The 18413-nt window shown below is 41.8% G+C and overlaps 1 protein-coding gene across 5 annotated transcripts; it reads left to right on the top strand.

Moving 5' to 3' along the window:
• Positions 1–391: 391 nt before the first annotated feature.
• NUB1 (negative regulator of ubiquitin like proteins 1) lies at positions 392–18095 on the top strand. 5 transcript variants are annotated; one of them, XM_075044909.1, is made up of 15 exons: positions 392–458; positions 3693–3810; positions 3898–4059; positions 6135–6193; positions 6771–6841; positions 8896–9078; positions 10575–10663; positions 12088–12194; positions 13070–13256; positions 13629–13736; positions 13902–14054; positions 15002–15148; positions 15412–15507; positions 16263–16455; positions 17407–18095. In XM_075044909.1, the coding sequence occupies exons 2-15, from the start codon at positions 3694–3696 to the stop codon at positions 17568–17570; spliced, it is 1836 nt and encodes a 611-aa protein (XP_074901010.1). In that variant the 5' UTR covers positions 392–458; position 3693; the 3' UTR covers positions 17571–18095. The 5 variants fall into 5 exon arrangements, with proteins under 5 accessions (XP_074901010.1, XP_074901001.1, XP_074901020.1 ...); XM_075044900.1 differs by lacking the exon at positions 392–458 and adding an exon at positions 521–713; XM_075044892.1 differs by lacking the exon at positions 392–458 and adding an exon at positions 1021–1475.
• The last annotated feature ends 318 nt before the right edge of the window (positions 18096–18413 follow it).

Consider the following 18413-nt stretch of genomic DNA (forward strand, 5'->3'; position numbering starts at 1 on the left):
CTTTCGCGAAATCCTCCCTCACAGCACTGACAGGAATTTCAGCCCCTTTTACCTCACAAACGGAGAGGCTGCAGCTGAGGGGGTCTGCAGCACACTCCACCTCCTCCAGGCCCCAACCCCTCCTGGAGGAGACTGTCGCTCAGGTAACCGAGCGCCTCGGGGATCCCCGCCATCATCACCACCTCCTCCTCCTCCCCCTAGGGGACAGGCAGAACTCGAAGACAGTACAGAGACAGCAGCACCCACCACAGAACACCAACAAACACCTCCCCTCCGTGTGAGGGCAGGACGCTAAGATGGCGGACGCAGCGCAGCTTCAACCACGTGACGAGCCCGACTTCCGCAGGAGCCTGTCCCTCGCCGGTAATAAAGCTGCCGGTGTGACGTACGCGTAGGCTCCGCCCCCCGCGCTCGTCCCGCTCCCCCGGAAGGCGAGCGGCTGGCCGGCGGGTGCGCAGGTAGGCGCGCGACAGCGCCGCGGGGGGGGCGGGGCGACGTGACGACGTGACGCGACGTGACGCTACGTGACGCGCCGCCCCCGGCCGGTGCTCGGGGCCGAGGTGCCGCCCCGGCCGCCGGCGGCTCCTTCGCCTCAGGGGAGGGCGGCGCCGGCCCCGTGAAAGGGTCTCGGGGAGAGCAGCTGCGTGAGGGCCCGGCCTCCCCTCGGAGACTGCCTCTGGGCCCCGAGGCCCGGCCTCCGCCGCGGGGCGCAGGTGGGTGCCCGGGGGCCGGCGGCGGCGGCGGGTGTGCCGGGGAGCGCCCCTCCGGCCGCCCCTTCCCCGCGGTGCCCCGCTCGGCCTGGCCGCTTGCCGCTTTGCGGTCGCCCGCTCGGAAGCGGGGGCCGGTTGTCCTCGGCCCCGTTGCCGCCATGGGAGGCTCCCGCTGTGGCTTGCCCGAACGCTTCCCGGCCGCCCTGGTTTGGAGGCGGCTGGGAAGGGAGGCGGCTCTGGGGGCCGTGCTTGGAATCCCCTGGTGACAGCGGGGACCCGTGGGTCTCGGTGCTGTCGTGGTAGGGGAGAGGCTGGATGTGCTCCTGGGGAGGCCTGGGGCCGGCGGTGTCCGGGTTGCCATCCTTTCGCTGAGCCGCTGGGTCGTGGCTTTGCTCATGACGCTGCTTCGGTCTCTTGGCCCTCCTTTAGCCGTGGAGGGACGTACCGTAGTTGCGCCAGGTAGCTTTCCTCCTTGTCTTTAGGGAAAATCGATGCATACTGCGTTATTAGCAAATCCTTCCGAGGATCCTCCGTTCCTTCCATCAAAAATTGGGCGTTTGAGCCTTATTTCTCTTACTGTTTTATGTCATCTGTAAGACTAGCTGGCTTTGGAGGAGGACAACTTAGCTACAAAAACTCGGTCTTGCATTCCAAGCGGCCCCTGGGGAATACCCCCTGATTGTTTACTGAAATTAGTTTTGAGAAAGCCCCTTTGCACTTCCTGAAACTGTGTCAGGAGCACTTGTGCTGTTGGCTGATGGAAAAGTAAGTCATAAATGTTTTTGCTAAGGATACTTCTGTAATTTAGTTATGGTGAAATAGAAATTTGTGATAAATGTTAGAAGTGTTACATATAAAATGATAGCTTTTGTGCTTGTGAAAGCAAGATTTCTTTTTCTTTTTTTTTAATAGAGGGTTGGAAAGAATAAGTTTAATTGGAGACCCTAGTGGTGTTTTCTGTTTTAATAGCTTTGTAAGAAATCACAAGCTTACAAAACTATAAAATAGTATTGACAGAAAGATGAATGATGAGTTTATAAGCGCCACTCATATTTACAATTCGTAGCCTTAAGTGTAGGTTGCAGTTTAGACTTTATCTGGATGCCCCAAAGCCATGGGTTACCTTTTTGTTTCTTGAGTTAATGTTAAGTAGAATTATAAAGTGGTTCTTTAGCATAACCTAAAAGTGGGAAAACTATGGTCACAGGTTGTTCATGAGAATTGCCTGGCATGTTCTGGAAAAGGGGGAAAGCTACATGAATAACTTATATGCAATCTTTTGAAAATTGAGCATGTTCGTTGCTTTCTGCTTTGTAAAGGCCATGTTTTGCCTTGGCCATAAAATAATGATGCCAACAACATCATCCCAGCAAGAAAGAGAACCCGTGGTTTTCTCTCCTAGTTTGGACAGACGTTATGCAAATTACAGCAATCCATCAGGAAGGACTGTTAAACCATCCACTTGCTCAGTTAATCCTTCTGGCTCCTCTTTAGAGGAGACTATTGTCTTTGCAGCATTCAAAGATTCTTTGTAGCTCGATAAAGCTGGGGTCGAGGTAAAGTTAACCAGTAAACTTATCACACGTTGGATGTTTGCCTGCATTTTTTTTGCTCTTAAATAGTGGTTTTCTGAGCAAGGAACAGTCTTTGAAACTGGAAAAATGGATAGAAATGTTTGATTCTGTTTTTCTGTCCCCTTTTCTCCTGAGAGCTATGTGCTAATAAACAAGAATGAGAAAAGGAAACTGCACTGAAAGTGAAACTGATTAATAAAAGTTCAATGGCAACATTAGTGCATATATGCCAACATTTTAAATGCTTCTCTATAAATTAAAGGACATCTTCTTCCATGTCCTAGTGTCCAAGAGCCAAAAGTCTCCCATGCTTTAATATGCACATAGATTTTTTTATTTGGTTTTTCTTCAGTTGAGATCACTGCATCTGCCTTTGCTTGTCCTCTCTGCCTTCCCTATTTCTTGTTTTGGTTTTTTTTTCAAGGGCATGTTGATTCTGTGGTTGCTACTTTCTCTGAGCTGAATGAGAATAACTTTTGGTGATGAATTCAACCTAAACTCACCTCACTGTCATCTTCTCCCCAGTGATGGGTACTTTAATGCCTGGTGCAGATTTACAGTATACTTCTCTGATCTCAGCCTCTGCACTTTATGTTGCTTGTGCCCCACGTGTCTTTTCTAGCTTTGCAGTGGGAGCGGGAAGAGTGTTTCTTGGACTATGAAAAGTGACACCCTGCTATTTCATTGTTGTGATAACCAGAATTTTACAATAGGATTTTGTGATACTATTAAACTTGTTTGCTTGACAGGTGGTTGAGACTGGGGAGGGGAGGTGTAGATCATTGTCTGCTCTTAGCTCTTTGTGCTCTAGCTAATCTTGCTTTGCTTGGGGGGCTGTGAACCTTACCTTATGGTCTTCTCCTGGTGGAGCTTGCAGTTCTGAGATGTCCTCTCTTGACACCTCTTTTCTGTCTTCCCAAAGAGTGTTCAACCATCCACTGGTGTAGAAAAGCTGTTAAAGTAGGGAAGTGGGAGAAGCAGGAAGGCAGAGGTACAGCAAGGACATGTTTCAGAGGGGAGTTGGGTTGAGTCATCCTTTCCAGGGCAGGGCAGAACTGAATCATGTATTTTGATGAATTGGTAACTCCTGCAATTCCAGCTCACGTGAGGGATTAGGAAGAGGTTTAATTTCTCTTGAAGTGGCAAACTTCAAAGCAGGGGGCTTCTGAATTATTCTTGCTCTAATCCAGGTTTCACCTGCTTTCCAATTTTTTTATAATGGTTTGGATTCGGGCTCCCCTCCCCACTGAAGTGCATGCAATGCATTTTATACTGACTTTTTTTGCAGAATTCAGAAATGTCACTTAGATTTCTTGAAAAAGGACAATATCTTAGTACACAAAAGCTATATTAAAATACTGATTATTTTTCTTTCTTTTCCCTTACAATCATGGTTTTGTTTTAAAAGAATGGCGCAAAAGAAGTATTTAATAGCAAAACTGACAAGTTGCTTAAGAGAGGACAAAATTCAGCTATGGAAACCACCATACACAAGTGAAAACAAAGAAGCTGGTAAAGAGATGAAGGTAAATATTCTCTCTAGAGTTGATACCATGTATCTTCCATGTCATACTGCTGGTGCATTTTCCCAGTTTTTCTTGCTGTTTTCTTAGGAGCTTGTACAAAAATATTCATCTAAGCTGAATATCAATGAGAATGATACAGAGAATATGCTTGAAGAAATACGGTGTAAAGCAATTGAGCGTGGAACAGGAAATGAAAATTTTAAAGTGACCGGGATTGCGAGACTTGATATATATCTGCCTCGTAGAAAAGTAAGTGACACTGTAGAAAAGTCAGGATAAGTAGCTTTACTTTGGCCTTTGGAGTTCTAGATATGTCTAATGCAAATATTTTCACTTATTAAACTTTTTCAGTTGTTTTGTATGAGATCTGTGTTGAGTATGTAAAATACGGGGGGTGGTGGCAGTTGCTGAGGTGTATTTCAGCTTCCCAGGTATGTGGGAATATCATGGCAAAGGAATATAATATTGGGAGATCAGTAATTGTCTTCTCTTTAGGATGTAATGAGGAATTATGTTTCAATGAAGAACAGTAAATTAGATTTAAGTGTCTATCTAGTTCAGTTTGATTCCTTCTGATGTGACTGTTCACATTAGCAGTAAAGAGCAGGTGTATTTTTTTTAGATGCAAAATACCTGAAGTTGAATTAGCATATGAATATCACTGTATTACTACAGCTTTTGCTTAAATGACAGCTTTAATTTTTAAAAAATTTCCCTTTATATCCAATAAGCAATTTGAACTTGGTGTCATCTTAGGCCATGTATGGCTGATGACATTGAAAAGAACTCCTTTAGCTTTTAACCATGCTATGTGGCAATGTTCTTAGTGATGACGTTATCCTCATGTAACTATTCTAGTCCAGGCAGCTAACTAAACTTACTTTAAAATTGGTATGTCCAGCGTTTCAACTTGGAAATGGGAAGCAGGATTTTCTATTGTGATAGTACTCATCTATTGTCTTCTAAGTCTGGCTCCTAAAAGCTTCACAAAGATAGAACTGAATTAAGTCTTGCCCTTTTAAAGCCAGGCTTCAACCTCTAGTTTCATGCATAAATATTCTAGAATAATGATGTGAATCTAATGAAATCAGTGTCAAACTCATCACCATACCAGATTTGATGGCTATATCTACCCTAGTCAGCTAAACACAGGTTGGGGACAGGCCGGCCACTGTTTGATGGACACCCATGCTGTCAGCGTCGGCTGTGATGTAGTTTAGCCCAGACCCCCTGGTATCCTGCGAGCCATGCCCAGGCACAGTGTGAGGGCTAACATGGGCCAGGGACTGATCTCAGAGGGCATTTTGGATACAGCTGCTCTGCTTTGAAGGTTGAGAGGATTCAACCATATGGATGTGAAGCGTGGTCTGCAGGTTTGTCACAGGACAGAGAGCAGGACCTTGGTTAGGTTCTCACTAATATAAAGCCTCTTAACAGGGAATATTTTGCTCTTGAACAGTCTCTAGCAAGCACAACAATCTCCAATCACTTCCTAGTTTTGATCATGTGCAGGAGCAGTATCTTCCCCAGTACAGTATGTCTTCAACCACTCTGATAACAGTGAAAGAGAGCTTCATTATTGAGGGGCACTTAAAGGTTGTAGTCATCTTATCAGCAACAGAAGTGAATGTTCACTCTGGAGAAGGGCAATGTTGGTTGGGGGTTTTTTTCTCAAGATGATCTTAGATGGTGACTGATGCTTCAGAAGGATTTTATTTTTATTCTTTTTTTTTTACTGAGTACTTGCAAAAACACAACACACAATCATAATTGTTCTCTCTCCTGTAGTGAAAAATAATTACCAGGGCATGTGATGGGCTAAAGGGTAGAGGGTGTTAAGTGATTGCCATGCAGTTAAAACAAACAAACAGTTTCATAATTTCTCTTTATAATGCTATTGGGCATAGGGGAATTAATTAATTTAAAATTCCAGTTTATCTAATCTGGGACCAGAGACACTAATAGGAATTAATGATAACTTAGCCAGTCACAGGTGAGTGGCATAATTACAAAGCAGAGTTAAGATTGCAAGTGCATAATTAAATTAGTCAGTTTAAATTGTTTGGTTCTGAATTTAGATTTATCTAATTCTGAATCTTCTTCTGTTATAATGCTTATTTTTAGCACAATATAGCAAGTACAAGGCTCCCTGCCTGGAAATTACTAATATGTATGCCCAGCCATAACCCTGTTAACATGGTTATTATTTGAAAAAGAAATTGTAGTTATTGTAAAACAATTAATTAAGAAAATGTCCAAAGTATCTTGATATCATGCTTTTTTCCTTCCCTCCTCCTTTCCCCCACCCAATATAATTACTACAGAGCAGAAAAATCCCACTGGAAACTAACCTGTTCATCACAGGCAAGGAGCTCAGATCACAGTAAGTGTAATCACCCTTGGTTCTTCTCTAGTGAGATAGTGTACTATCATACAGTACTTAAAAAAAGACAGAGCACTATTTGTTTGATTTAAGCTTTTTCTTAGCATGTATGTCTGTTCAGTATGTCTGAATAGGATGTCCAGTGTCCCTGTAGGGCAGTTCATGTAAGAAGCTGTGGTTTAACAGATAGGAAACAGGAAAGTTGCAACTGTGGAAGATAGTTCTCTGTAAATCCCCAGCAAGTACCTGAGAAGGCACTAGTGATCAATGTTCTAAATCTGTAACTAGGAAGGTCTTCTAAACAGCGAACATTAGCTTGTCTTCCTTTTGTGTTTTTAAGCCTAATAAAATTAGATTCTTTTGTCTGCTTTGCTTTTTTCCTTTCTGTATCCCAGATTTTCCCTATATGGTATACAAAGCTTTCTGATGATGTTATTTTACTTCTAGCAGCCTTTTATAGCAAAAGTTTTAAGCCAGTTATGAGCATACTGATTTTTTTACTTTTATTACTATTCTAACAGAAATACTGTATAGACTTAGAAACTTATATTCATGGATGAAATTCTTTCTTTCACAGGATAGCACAGGAACATGCATTAAAAGAAAATGCTATCAAAATAATCATAAATAAGAAGCAGCTTGACCTAGGTATGTATCTCTAGTTAAGTATACTTTTGTGGTAATTTTCTAGTTTACTGATTCTCAAAAGAAAAATTTCTTGCAACTCTGTTAATTTCAGAAATTCCCAAGGAATAGCAATTATATTTGTCAGGTTGTGGCGGATTGACTCTGGCTGAAGGCCAGATGCCCACCAAAGCTGCTCTATCACTCCCCCCACTCTCCCCCCCACCCTCAGCTGGACAGGAGAGAGAAAATATAACAAAGGGCTTGTGGGTCGAGATAAGGACAGGGAGAGATCACTCGACCAATTACCGTCATGGGCAAAACAGACTCGACTTGGGGAAAATTAACTTAATTTATTGCCAGTCAACCGAAGTAGGGTAATGAGAAATAAAACCAAATCTCAAAACACTTTCCCTCCACCCCTCCCTTCTTCCCAGGCACAGCTTCACCCCTGAATTCTCTACCTCCTACTCCCCCCAGCAGTGCAGGCAGACAGGGAGTGGGGGTTACGATCAGTTTATCACACATTGTCTCTGCTGCTTCATCCTCCTCCTCAGAGGCAGGACTCCTCACACTCTTTCCCTGCTCCAGCGTAGGGTCCCTCCCACGGGACACAGTTCTCCACGAACTTCTCCAACGTGGGTCCTTCCCACAGGCTGCAGTCCTTCACGAACTGCTCCAGCGTGGGTCCCCTTCCACAGGGTGCAGTCCTTCAGGCACAGACTGCTCCAGCATGGGTCCCCCGCGGGGTCACAAGTCCTGCCAGAAAACCTGCTCCAGCGTGGGCTACTCTCTCCACGGGGCCACAGGTCCTGCCAGGACCCTGCTCCAGTCCAGGCTTCCCATGGGGTCACAGCCTTCTTTGGGCACCCACCTGCTCTGGCGTGGGGTCCTCCCCGGGCTGCAGGTGGAGATCTGCTCCCCTGTGGACCTCCCTGGGCTGCAGGGGGACAGCCTGCCTCACCATGGTCTTCCCCACGGGCTGCAGGGGAATCTCTGCTCCAGCACCTGGAGCACCTCCTCCCCCTCCTTCTGTACTGATCTTGGGGTCTGCAGGGTTGGTTCTCTCACGTCTTCTCACTCCTCTCCCCAGCTGCAGTTTCTGTGCCTGCTGCCACTTTTTTCTCCTTCTTAAATATGTTGTCACAGAGGTGCTACCACCATTGCTGATGGGCTCAGCCTTGGCTGGTGGTGGGTCCGTCTTGGAGCCAACTGGCCTTGGCTCTGTCAGACATAGGGGAAGCTTCTACAGCTTCTCACAGAAGCCAACCCTGTAGCCCCCCACTACCAAAATCTTGCCACACAAACCTAATACACAGATTCTGCTCTACAGGAAATGTAATAAATTATAATGATCAAAATTCTTAGTTAGAATTAGAGCAATTATAGGAATCCTGTAATAAATGTTGAAAATCCATTTTTCAAGTGTTGAAATGCTTAAAATGCATGTTTAAGAGAAACCCTAAATTTCCTCAAAAACCATATTGTATAACAGCACATCCAAAAACTTCTTGTAATGCTTCACACATGTTCAACTTGTCAGACATGTTGTGGGAAGTGATGACAACAGCTTCCTCTTTATTGATGGCCTAAGCATCTGACATTTTTTTCCTTTAGAATATGTTGGAATTAGAGTGATGGAATTGACAACAGGAACTCAGATTCAGTTCCCAATTCCTCTGTACTGTTACTGTTGTAATGTATGATCCTGGAGATTTTGTTATTCCAGTTTTTGCCTGAAGATAATTAACTGAAATAGAAACAATCATATTTTTGATTTGAAAAAAGCAAGCAAGTAAAGAAACATACCAGTTATTTAAAAAGCTCTTTTAAGATGCAAGTCTGATTCTAATTTCTGAGTATCTACTGAATATGTCAGTAATTGGCAGGAGTTTTGATTGGGTTCCTGAGTCTAGTAATGACTGTCGTTCTTCAGTACAAGTAAGGCAAGGGGCTGTTCAGGTTGTTTTGTTTGTGGGTGTTGGATTCCTCCCCCCACCCCATGGCAGTACAATGTAAAACGGTCTGTCTTCACAAACAGAGTATTTTAATTTTATTCATCATACTCTATTTTGCAGGCAAAACCCTTGAAGACCAGGGTGTAACACACAATGCGAAAGTGATGGTACTTCAACTGGAACAGAGTGATGAGGAAACTAAAAGAAAAGTGCAGGAAGAAGAACTTCAATGCAAGAAAGAAAAAGAAATAAATGACAAGATGCAAAGAACTAAGAAGGGTTTAGAAATTCTAGCAGAGAGAGGTAAGGGGGGTTGTTAGAGGTTTTTTGTGGGGTCGAGGCAGATGGGTGTTCATTAATTCTTGCGCATCAAAAATTATCTTCTCAGGGGACTTTCAACATAGAAGAGTGCCTGTACCGTGGCTGGATTTCAATTTATACTTTTCTAGGTTTCTGCCTACTTGAAAACTGGATTTTAAATTGACTAAAACTTCCTTTTCTACTCCAACTCTTCTTACACAACTAGAATGCTAGAAAACATTTGGCATTTTGAGAAGGATATAATATGAATCAATTATTATTTAATTGGCACTTGACAGTTAAGGGACTGATGACTCTTGAGAACATGCTTTAAATTTATTGTAGACATAAGCACAGTAGAATAATGTATTATAAGTCATTAAACACTTTTTTGTAGTTTACCTCAGATATGGCTATGTGTAACCATGGTTTCATTGTGCAGAGTAGCTCACTTATCATTTTCATCTGTAATGTGGCTGTTCTCATTGCATTTGATGTTGATTACTGGCAACTGTGGATTAAGTTAAAGGGATATAGTCAATCCAACAGTAATAGGTTCTCAAAATGAGGTTGTGTTTGTACATTGCTAGATGGTGAGTTTAAATCACTTCTCTATTTTATTATTTCAAAAATCCATAAACAAGGAACTGTGAAACTGACTATGGAATGAATTCCTGCCAAATGCAAAAATACCTGAACAAAGCTTCTTTTAAGGGTCAGTGACAGCCTGTTTCTTACTATAGTACCAGTTTATGAACAAATTAAAGAAGTGATTCCTATTATGGATTTAAGGGGGAATTTAGACCCCAGCCCTTGAATCCTGTATAGGGCCTCTTTAAGGTATTTACCACTAACTGTCAGTTATAGCACAATGCCGAAGTATAGAGTGCAGTCCCTAATGGGCTCACAGGCTGAAGGTTCTGTGTGAAGTGTAGGAAGGATTTAACAACCCCTTTGTTTCATCTGAGAAAAAATGTAGTGCAGAAGCTTTTAATCTTAGCAAACTCCTGCTTAACTGTCTTTTGTTTATAAGAAAAGCATCTTTTCATTTTAAATCAGATGGAAGTGAAGACAAAATTGATAGCTTGGTTATAAGCATTAAAGATGTAGGGAAAGGAAAACATTGAGCTATTTTTTTTCTGTTTTATCAACTGTGCTCAGTTGTGTTTTTCTTTATATTGTATGCTTTATTTGATAAAGCATTTCAAATGTTACATCATTTAAAATGTAGGTGTTTTGTCTTCTGCAAAAAATTATTTATAATTCATGTAGCTTAATGTTGTGTCTAAATTTCTGGATGATTGTGTTTGTCTGATCAGGGCCATTGTTGGTAGGTATGTCCAAAAAACCACAGATGCAGCCTTTATATGTAATCCTGATTTTTGTTGTTTGTTTGCTTTTTTGTTTAACCGTGCACTTACTGACATAATCTTACAACAGCAGAGTTACTTTGTTGAAGGTGGTACTTACAATTCAAATTGTTTTTTCTTATATTTCAGAGGAGTACTTGGATCCAGATTCTGTTCCATATCTAGACATAGCTAATCAGACTGGAAGGTCAATTGAGATTCCTCCTCAAGCTAAAAAAGTAGGTAAAAGTATCTTATAAAGCTACTAAGACAGCTTTTTAAAGCTTGATTCATGAAGCATTTCAAATGTGGGATTGAAATACAGTCAGACTTTTGGGGGATGTAACCCTGGGTCCAGTAGAAGTTTGCTTACTAGAAATAATTTTTAAATAAAATTGAAGTAGAACTCTACAATTGGGAATACTTCAGTCATCTGGAGACAGACCTCTGACTGCTGATCTAATTGCAGGTCTAATCTTGCACTGACCCCTGTGTGGTCCATATCTTATTTTTGTGTTTTAGGGTGAGTTTTAACTTTTGTTATATCCTAGCACCTATTTTAAATTTCGGGTGCCCTAGAACAACATGAAAATAATTTGTTCGTTCAGCCTCAGTTTCAGTTGGAAACTCAATGAGTCTCTCAGTCGGACTCCTTTAAAATAGTTTTGAGATCTTTTGCACTCCCCTCTCAAATTTAAATTTGTTCACCACAAATTTTGACAAATTCACCACAAAGTTCCACATCCTCAACTGAAAATGTCTTTGGTTGGGTACATGGATTGAATTACAGTAGGAGTGACATACCTGATGTTGGCTGCTGAAGCAGAAGAATAGTGATAGATGCTACCTTTTTAAGATTGCTAGATTTTCTGAAGATAAATAAAAATCTTTGCAAATACTTGGAATTATACCCAGTAACAAAAAAAAAAATACCTCTGGAAGAAATGAGCAGGCCCCAAGGTGTGCAAACTGCTGCCCTAGCCTCTTCTGAGGCATACTGTGTTTTCTGCATCATCTGGAGTTTCTGGATGATTGGAATAACAACTGTCTGTTCTCACAATGCATGCTGTTCTGATGAAGTGCTGAAAGTAGTAATTCACCTGAAGAGTTAAAGCATCAAATGTTCAAGTGCACAAGATTTCATCATTCAGTATTGAATGTGGGTGAGAGGAAATATTGCAGGTTGTTTCTATCCATATATATTATTTACATTTCCATTTGTCATACTGCAGGAACTAGAGTGTTTTCTGGCCACATTCAAAATCAAATTTTTGGTTCTGAGGATTTAGAGGAGGTGAATTGTTAGATTTTACAAGATAGTTGTAATAGCAAAGCAACACAAATTTATGCTGTTAGGAAGTGTAGAACCCAGAAAAATGCTTAGCTTTTTATCACTCGTCATTGAAAATCTGTCTAGATTTTGCATTCTTAAAATAAACTTGGTGCGACATTTCATGTGTCAGTAACATTCATTGCTTTTAATTAGACCATATTTTAACATTAGCAGATGAGAAAAATGTGGAATAGTACTGCTCTTGCAGAACTGATACAATTGTATTTTTCTAGGAAGAACAAGGGCTCTTAATGGATTACCTAGGTATTTCTTTTTAGTTATAAAAGTGAGTCGGGGAGGTGCAAAGGAAGTCTCAATCTGTTTTTCTAGGCACTTGTGCTGGCAATGGGTTATCATGAGAAGGGCAGAGCCTTAATGAAGAAGAAGGAATATGAGATAGCCCTGCCATATTTGTTGGATGCTGATAAACACTTCTGGTAAGAATCTTTCTGCGTTCTTGTGTCTCTCTTTCCTTTACTGTCAACTAAATACAGGAACAGCATTAGCTCTACCTGTGCATATAAATCAGGGCCTGTTTTGCCAGGGATTACTTCACACCCCTCTGCAAATGGGAAATGGCAGACAAAGGCTCTGACTTGCAGTGGCAGGTGGCTTCATGTAGGACAGCTGAAACAGATACTGCCACTGGGCAATTTAATCTTTCATATCAACATAAACAAACTGTCAATATTCATGTACTAGGCTATAAATTGCATTAGCTTGAGAGACAGTTATGGATACTTGTTTGCAATTGCTCCTGTGAAGTAATAATTTCCTGTAAAAGGTGGAGCGGATAGCTGAGGTCAGTAACCGTATCAGCGTTTCTGCAGGTAAACTACTTTCCTGTCAGCAGTCAGAGCCCTAAATTGCTCTTTTGCGATCCCCAAAAGTAATATTATCCCTATCTGTTTCTCATCTGTGTGTGTGTGTGTGAGGAGACTGGCACAGGACTCAGCGTGTTCACATGCAGTAAGGAAGACAGTTGATGTCTGTCCTTTCAAAGATTACACAGGGTTTAATTCTGTTCTGCTTTTAAAGAGATGCTGTCTTAAATAGTAACAAAATGAGTTGTGACTAGTGTAATTCTTTGAGATCTAGAGTTATCATTAGTGTCCTGTGTATTAGTGAATGTGATGGGGGATCAGTGCTCTATTAAAGTTCCACTGACCTCAGTTTGCTACCTCAAATATGAAGTATGTGCTTTCTTAAATATGTGACTATACATACTTCTAGCATGTTGTTTCGTTAGTGTTAAAAAGTGTGTGGAAAAAACAGCCCCTCCCAGAAGACCAATAACTGTTTTGTTTTCCAGTGAGTGTAGCACAGAACTGCTGAATACTGTTGATAATTATGCAGTACTGCAGCTGGATATAGTGTGGTGCTACTTCCGCCTGGAGCAGCTGGACTGCCTGGATGATGCAGAGAAAAAGCTGTCCACAGCACATAGATGCTTCCAGAGGTGCTATGGGGAGAACCATGAAAGACTTATTGACATCAAAGTATGCAGGTTTTGATTTAATTAGGGTGGCCTTTTTTCTACATGTATTCAGTTACTGTTCAAGTATTTCAAGACTGACTTTCAGAAGTTTAAAGTTTTCTCGTGCCTCCTCAGCCTGTAATCTAGTTGTGTAATTGTCAGCATAGTGAAAGCATTGGATCTGATGCAAAGGTCATGGCAAATGTGCGTTTATATGCATAGACATCATCAGTGTTTTAGATGTGATACTTTATCTGCACACTAAGTGTCACATATTAGTCACTCTGTCTTCTTTAAATGTGTAAAGTGTTCTACTGATAATGAATTGATGTTCTACCATATGCTTCTACCCATGTGCCCCCCCCCCCCCCACCTTGTTTAAACAATTCTTTAGGGAAGCTATGGTCGTGAGAAGGTTTTATTTCTACGGCTTTACCTCCTTCAAGGGATAGGACACTATCACAGTGGCAGAGAAAAAGAGGCTGCTGAGTATATTCAGAAGGTAAGACACCGTTAGGTAAAAATTCTGAGTTGTTCACACTAGCTCCTGTGTTTGGGGTCTGTCTTGCAGCTATTCTTTGCTTTCTCAGAAAAATGGGGAAACATTTTTTTTGTTTGTATGTTAGCAACAGTGTAAGTAATATCATTTTGTTCTTTCTATACCCAGGCATCTCGTTTACATGAGGAGCTGTCCATAGATCCTGATAAAGTTCATCGCCTGTCACTCCTGGGATTCTCTGAACAGGAAGCTCGCCTTGCCCTGCGAGCATGCCATGGGAATGTGGAGCATGCTGCCAATCTTATCACCAACAGGAGAGAGGTATGGTGCAGTGAAAGTATTAAATCAAGGATCATATTAGTTGGGGTGTCTGTAAGATCATGTTTTGTGTGACTAGTGCAACATGGTGCTAAATTAAGGACTTTGATCATCCTGCTTTGGCACTGTTAGTGTAACTGACAGCTTGACATCTGTTGCCGCAAGTTTGAAACCAAAACTTAATACAACAAGGGAAGCTCTGTCCCAAAATAGATGGGATGAGAGAGCCAAAGACGTGTGGTTGTACCACAGAGGCGCATAGGAAGACTTTGCACCAGTGTTTGCTACTCGGCAGTGCTCTGTATGGGAATAAAAATGCCATGATCAAGCTATCACTCCTGGGCTTGGGTGGTCTGAATCCCAAGAGGCTGCACAATAAAGTGCTATGAGGGTGACCATCAAGCTACACTGTATTATGGCTTTGGACTTGGAAGATTCAGGAGGGGAGAAGGATTTTTTTCTGTGCTGAAGTGAAGACAGTGTTGTCCAGATCTGAAGTGCCTTAAGTCATGTTTGATAAGCTGAGGTGGCACTTCTAGACTTCAGACAGTGAAATGTGGATGGAAAAGTCAAATGGCTGAGAGAAGGGCTGAACAGGACTCCTTGGCTACACGCCCAGTTCTGACTGTGTGTCCTTGGCAAGTCTTGACTACAGGCCCATCTGCCAAACAGGTTTATCACTCACCACACAGGGCCTATAATAGCTGTGATGGCATAAGATCCGATCTGCAGAGACTGTAGAGCGGAAGTATGGCAACAGTGCTAGCTCATGGAAATACAACTTTATTTAGTAACAAGTGTCTGGCACCACAGTCTGTATTTAAAAAAAAAAAAAAATTAAAAAATCCCTTTTCCTCAAGAGATTCAAACTTGAAGTAACCCTATATGCACAGGGAAGGGCTGAAGGATTCCCATGCACAATGAGCTTTGTAATGGCTGTGTTCTTGCAGGAAAAGGCACAGATACGGAGGGAGGAGAGAGCTAAAAGAAGGCAGCGACTGGAAGACATAAATACTTTGAAAAGTATGGGCTATTCAGAGAGAGCTGCTCAAGTAGCTCTTCATAATACACAGGGAAACCTGGACCAAGCCTTTCAGGTAAGTAATTTTTAGGAGTAGTACTTTTGTACAAAAAACTTGTTTGCTTTTTTATTTATTGTTTAGCAGATTCTTATTTTCTGTAGTCTATATTTGTTAGTTCATAGGTATTTTTCTGAACTGTAATGACTGAACTGATGAATCAGATATCAATTAAGTTGGCTGATATTTGCTTATATCAACTATTGAGCTAAATACATACCCCTGCCAAGGACCATTATATCTCTGTTGCTCTATTCTGATCCCTTTCTGCTTTATTGTAGTTTATTCTTGACAATCCAGAGTTATTGTTGGAAGATGATGATCATGATCCTGTGGCCATGGACCAGTTTCAGGTTTCCCAGGAAAGTATTGATCAAGTAAGTTAGACCGCTTGCTTTCTCAGGAGTTGGTTGTCTTGTTTCTGAATTATGCCTTCAAACACACCAAATCTTCCTTGTACAGCTTTGTTTAAGTATTCTTTGACCCATGGCACTCAAGCTGTCACACTTCCACTGTCTGGCATCTGCTCTTCACGGTGAAGTCACACTCAGGCTAAAATGTAATTTGTGTATACCTCCTGCCCATTACACCAACCTGTCATGCATGGATGTGGAGGGAAGAAGTATGTGCGCTCTAATGCTCTATCCCAAAAAAGACAGAAAATGGGAAACTTATTTGAGTCTCTAAACATTGCAATGCACAAGGGAAAGAGTTGGAATGTGTCTTTCTCATCATAGGCTGTCTGAAAAGCTTTTCAGTAGTTAGTGTGGCTATGTAATTAATGTCAGATAGGCAAGAAAACTATATTGCCTAGAAAAAGTAAATAGCACGTGCACACTCCTGATGTGCTGGAGTGCTTTGAAGTTTCCTTTTGAAAAACAGAGAAAAGAATTGGTCTGATATTAAACAAGAGGCTCTTGATTCTTTTCAAGATCCCCATTCCTTTAATAGGTCACTGGCCTGTTGTTAACTGTTCCAGTAAACCAGAGTCAGTGTCCTGGAATTCCTGGCATGCAGCGCTTTCCTCTGTGCAAGAAGAATGACTGTCAGATGCAGAGTCAGATTCCTGTCAGACCTTGGTCCTGAATGAGCTTGGATTTCTCCAGATTTTTTTTTTCCCCCCCTCCTGTAGCTGATGTATATGGGTTTCAGCCGTGAGTCAGCAGAGCAAGCTTTAAAGGTCTTTAAAGGCAACATCCACTTAGCTTCCCAAACCCTTGCTCATTATGGGGGAGTTCTTCCTGCGTCACTGCAGCTGTCTCCAGAAGGGTCCAGTCCGTCAGAAGAATCAACTTCATCAAAGGACTCGCCTACAGAGTCTGCAGGTAAGGATGTTGCATACAGCAGGCAGAGAAGTGGGAAGGTTGTTTTCTGGCTTTTGTACAAAACAATTAAGCAATTTCTCCTTAAATACTGGTAGAGGGCCTTGAGTAATGCCCCAGACTACTTTTATTAGTAACATAGTTACAGGCAAGCCATCCATTAGCCCAGGTAAGCTACAGCCCCTGCAGCCCCTGACAGCCCATATGTGGGACCATAAGGGATACTATCAGCTGTAGGCAGTGTGTAAGATGGATGCAGCCAGAAGAAAGGGTGACCTTCAGAGTCGTCCTGGGAAGGGCTGAGAGGAAATGGCTGCTGAGCAGGCTGTGGCTTTGGCACACGAGGCTGGAGGCCATGGGTGTCTGCATCCTCACTTCCCCAGCGAGGAATGCGTGGCCCTCTCTAGCCCACAAGGAATTCTAGCTTCTCCCATCTAATTGTACTGGCCCACACCAGTTCTCTTTAAAAACAAACCAATCTCTCCCTGCCTGTACTCTCTCAGAGAGCAAGTACTAAGTTGCTGGAGCATGTTCCCGGGACCTACCACTGGTAATGATGATTTTTTGGCTTGCCAATATGTGGGTTCTGACTGCTAGGGAGTTTATTCCAAATCTGTGCTGTACGGTCAGCTGATTTGACCACATACTCCTTCCTTGTGTCCCTTATGTGACAGAACCGTAATTGATACCATTTAGCAAAGAAGAAACTTGCACATACTTTCTCTCCCTTCTGTTATTTGTCAGAGCTGTAGTGATCCCTGTTGTACAACTAAAGGGTTTCCTACAGCTTAAAATAGTAGGAAAAAACAGCCATCCTGCAATAGCCTTTGCAGAGCCACTTGAAATAAGAGGAGTCTTACAGTAACAGACTCGCAGAGCAGTCATGCTGATGAAAGAGGGAAAGTACCAACTTGTTTCAGAGGTGAATTCACTGCTGCTTCTTTTTATTGGAAGGTTCTTCTAGTTCAGCAACAGATGAAGACATGGAGACTGATGCAGTCAATGAAATCCTAGAGGATATTCCTGAACACGAAGAGGATTATCTGGATTTAACACTGGAGGAAGAGGAACAGATCATTCATGAATACTTATCCTATATACAAGTACCACAGCATTAAATCCCATTACATCTACTTTAGTTATATGTATTTACCTTGACAAATTGAGTTTGGATTATAAATGCACCTTCAGCTTATCTCTTACTTAAATGCCTTGAATTCTGTTAAACTATAGGTGGAACACTTAATTCCTGCTTATTTATAAATCTGCTTAAAGCCTACATTTGTGATACATTGTAATTTATTGTCATAGCAGAAAAATAGAAACATTTATTTTCAGAAGAAAATTTAATAGAACTAAACTATATTTTTATTGTGAAATAAGTTAATTCACTTAGTATTCAAGTAAAGAAGCATTTCTATACCATTTTAAAATACCAGCTTTAAAAAAAGAAAGTGAGTTTGTAAATCAGAAACCTAGCTCATGAGGTTAGAGGTATCAACTTTCAAACTGTTCTCCTTTTCTTCTGAAAGATTTCTAAGAGACATTTACGTATCTGTTGTGCATGGATTTATACTGTGTTCTGCTTGTCACTTCCTGCAGGTGTTACACAGGCAATAAAGATAACTATGTGCTGCTCCTGCTTTTAGGAGTTTTCTATGCTTTGGTTTTAAAAAACAGTAGGAACTACCTGGCAGGGCCCTGTCCTGTCAGACCCCTGTGTAGTGGTATTTCCTTTTACAACTAAATAACCAGTTTCCCCAAGCAGCTCCTCTTAACCTCTTGCAGGTGTGCGGCTTAAAGATTGATGGATTTTTGTGGGGAAGACAAGATTTTCTTTAATCAGCTGTTGAACAAAACTTGGTTCAGGCACTGTTCGGTAGTCGTGCCCAGCTTTGGCTTTCTGGAGGACTAGTTGGGGTTTTTGTGTGTGTTTTATAACATCCTGTTTTCTGCTACGT

This window comes from Buteo buteo, chromosome 2 (assembly GCF_964188355.1).
Source record: "Buteo buteo chromosome 2, bButBut1.hap1.1, whole genome shotgun sequence".
Taxonomy (NCBI): domain Eukaryota; kingdom Metazoa; phylum Chordata; class Aves; order Accipitriformes; family Accipitridae; genus Buteo; species Buteo buteo.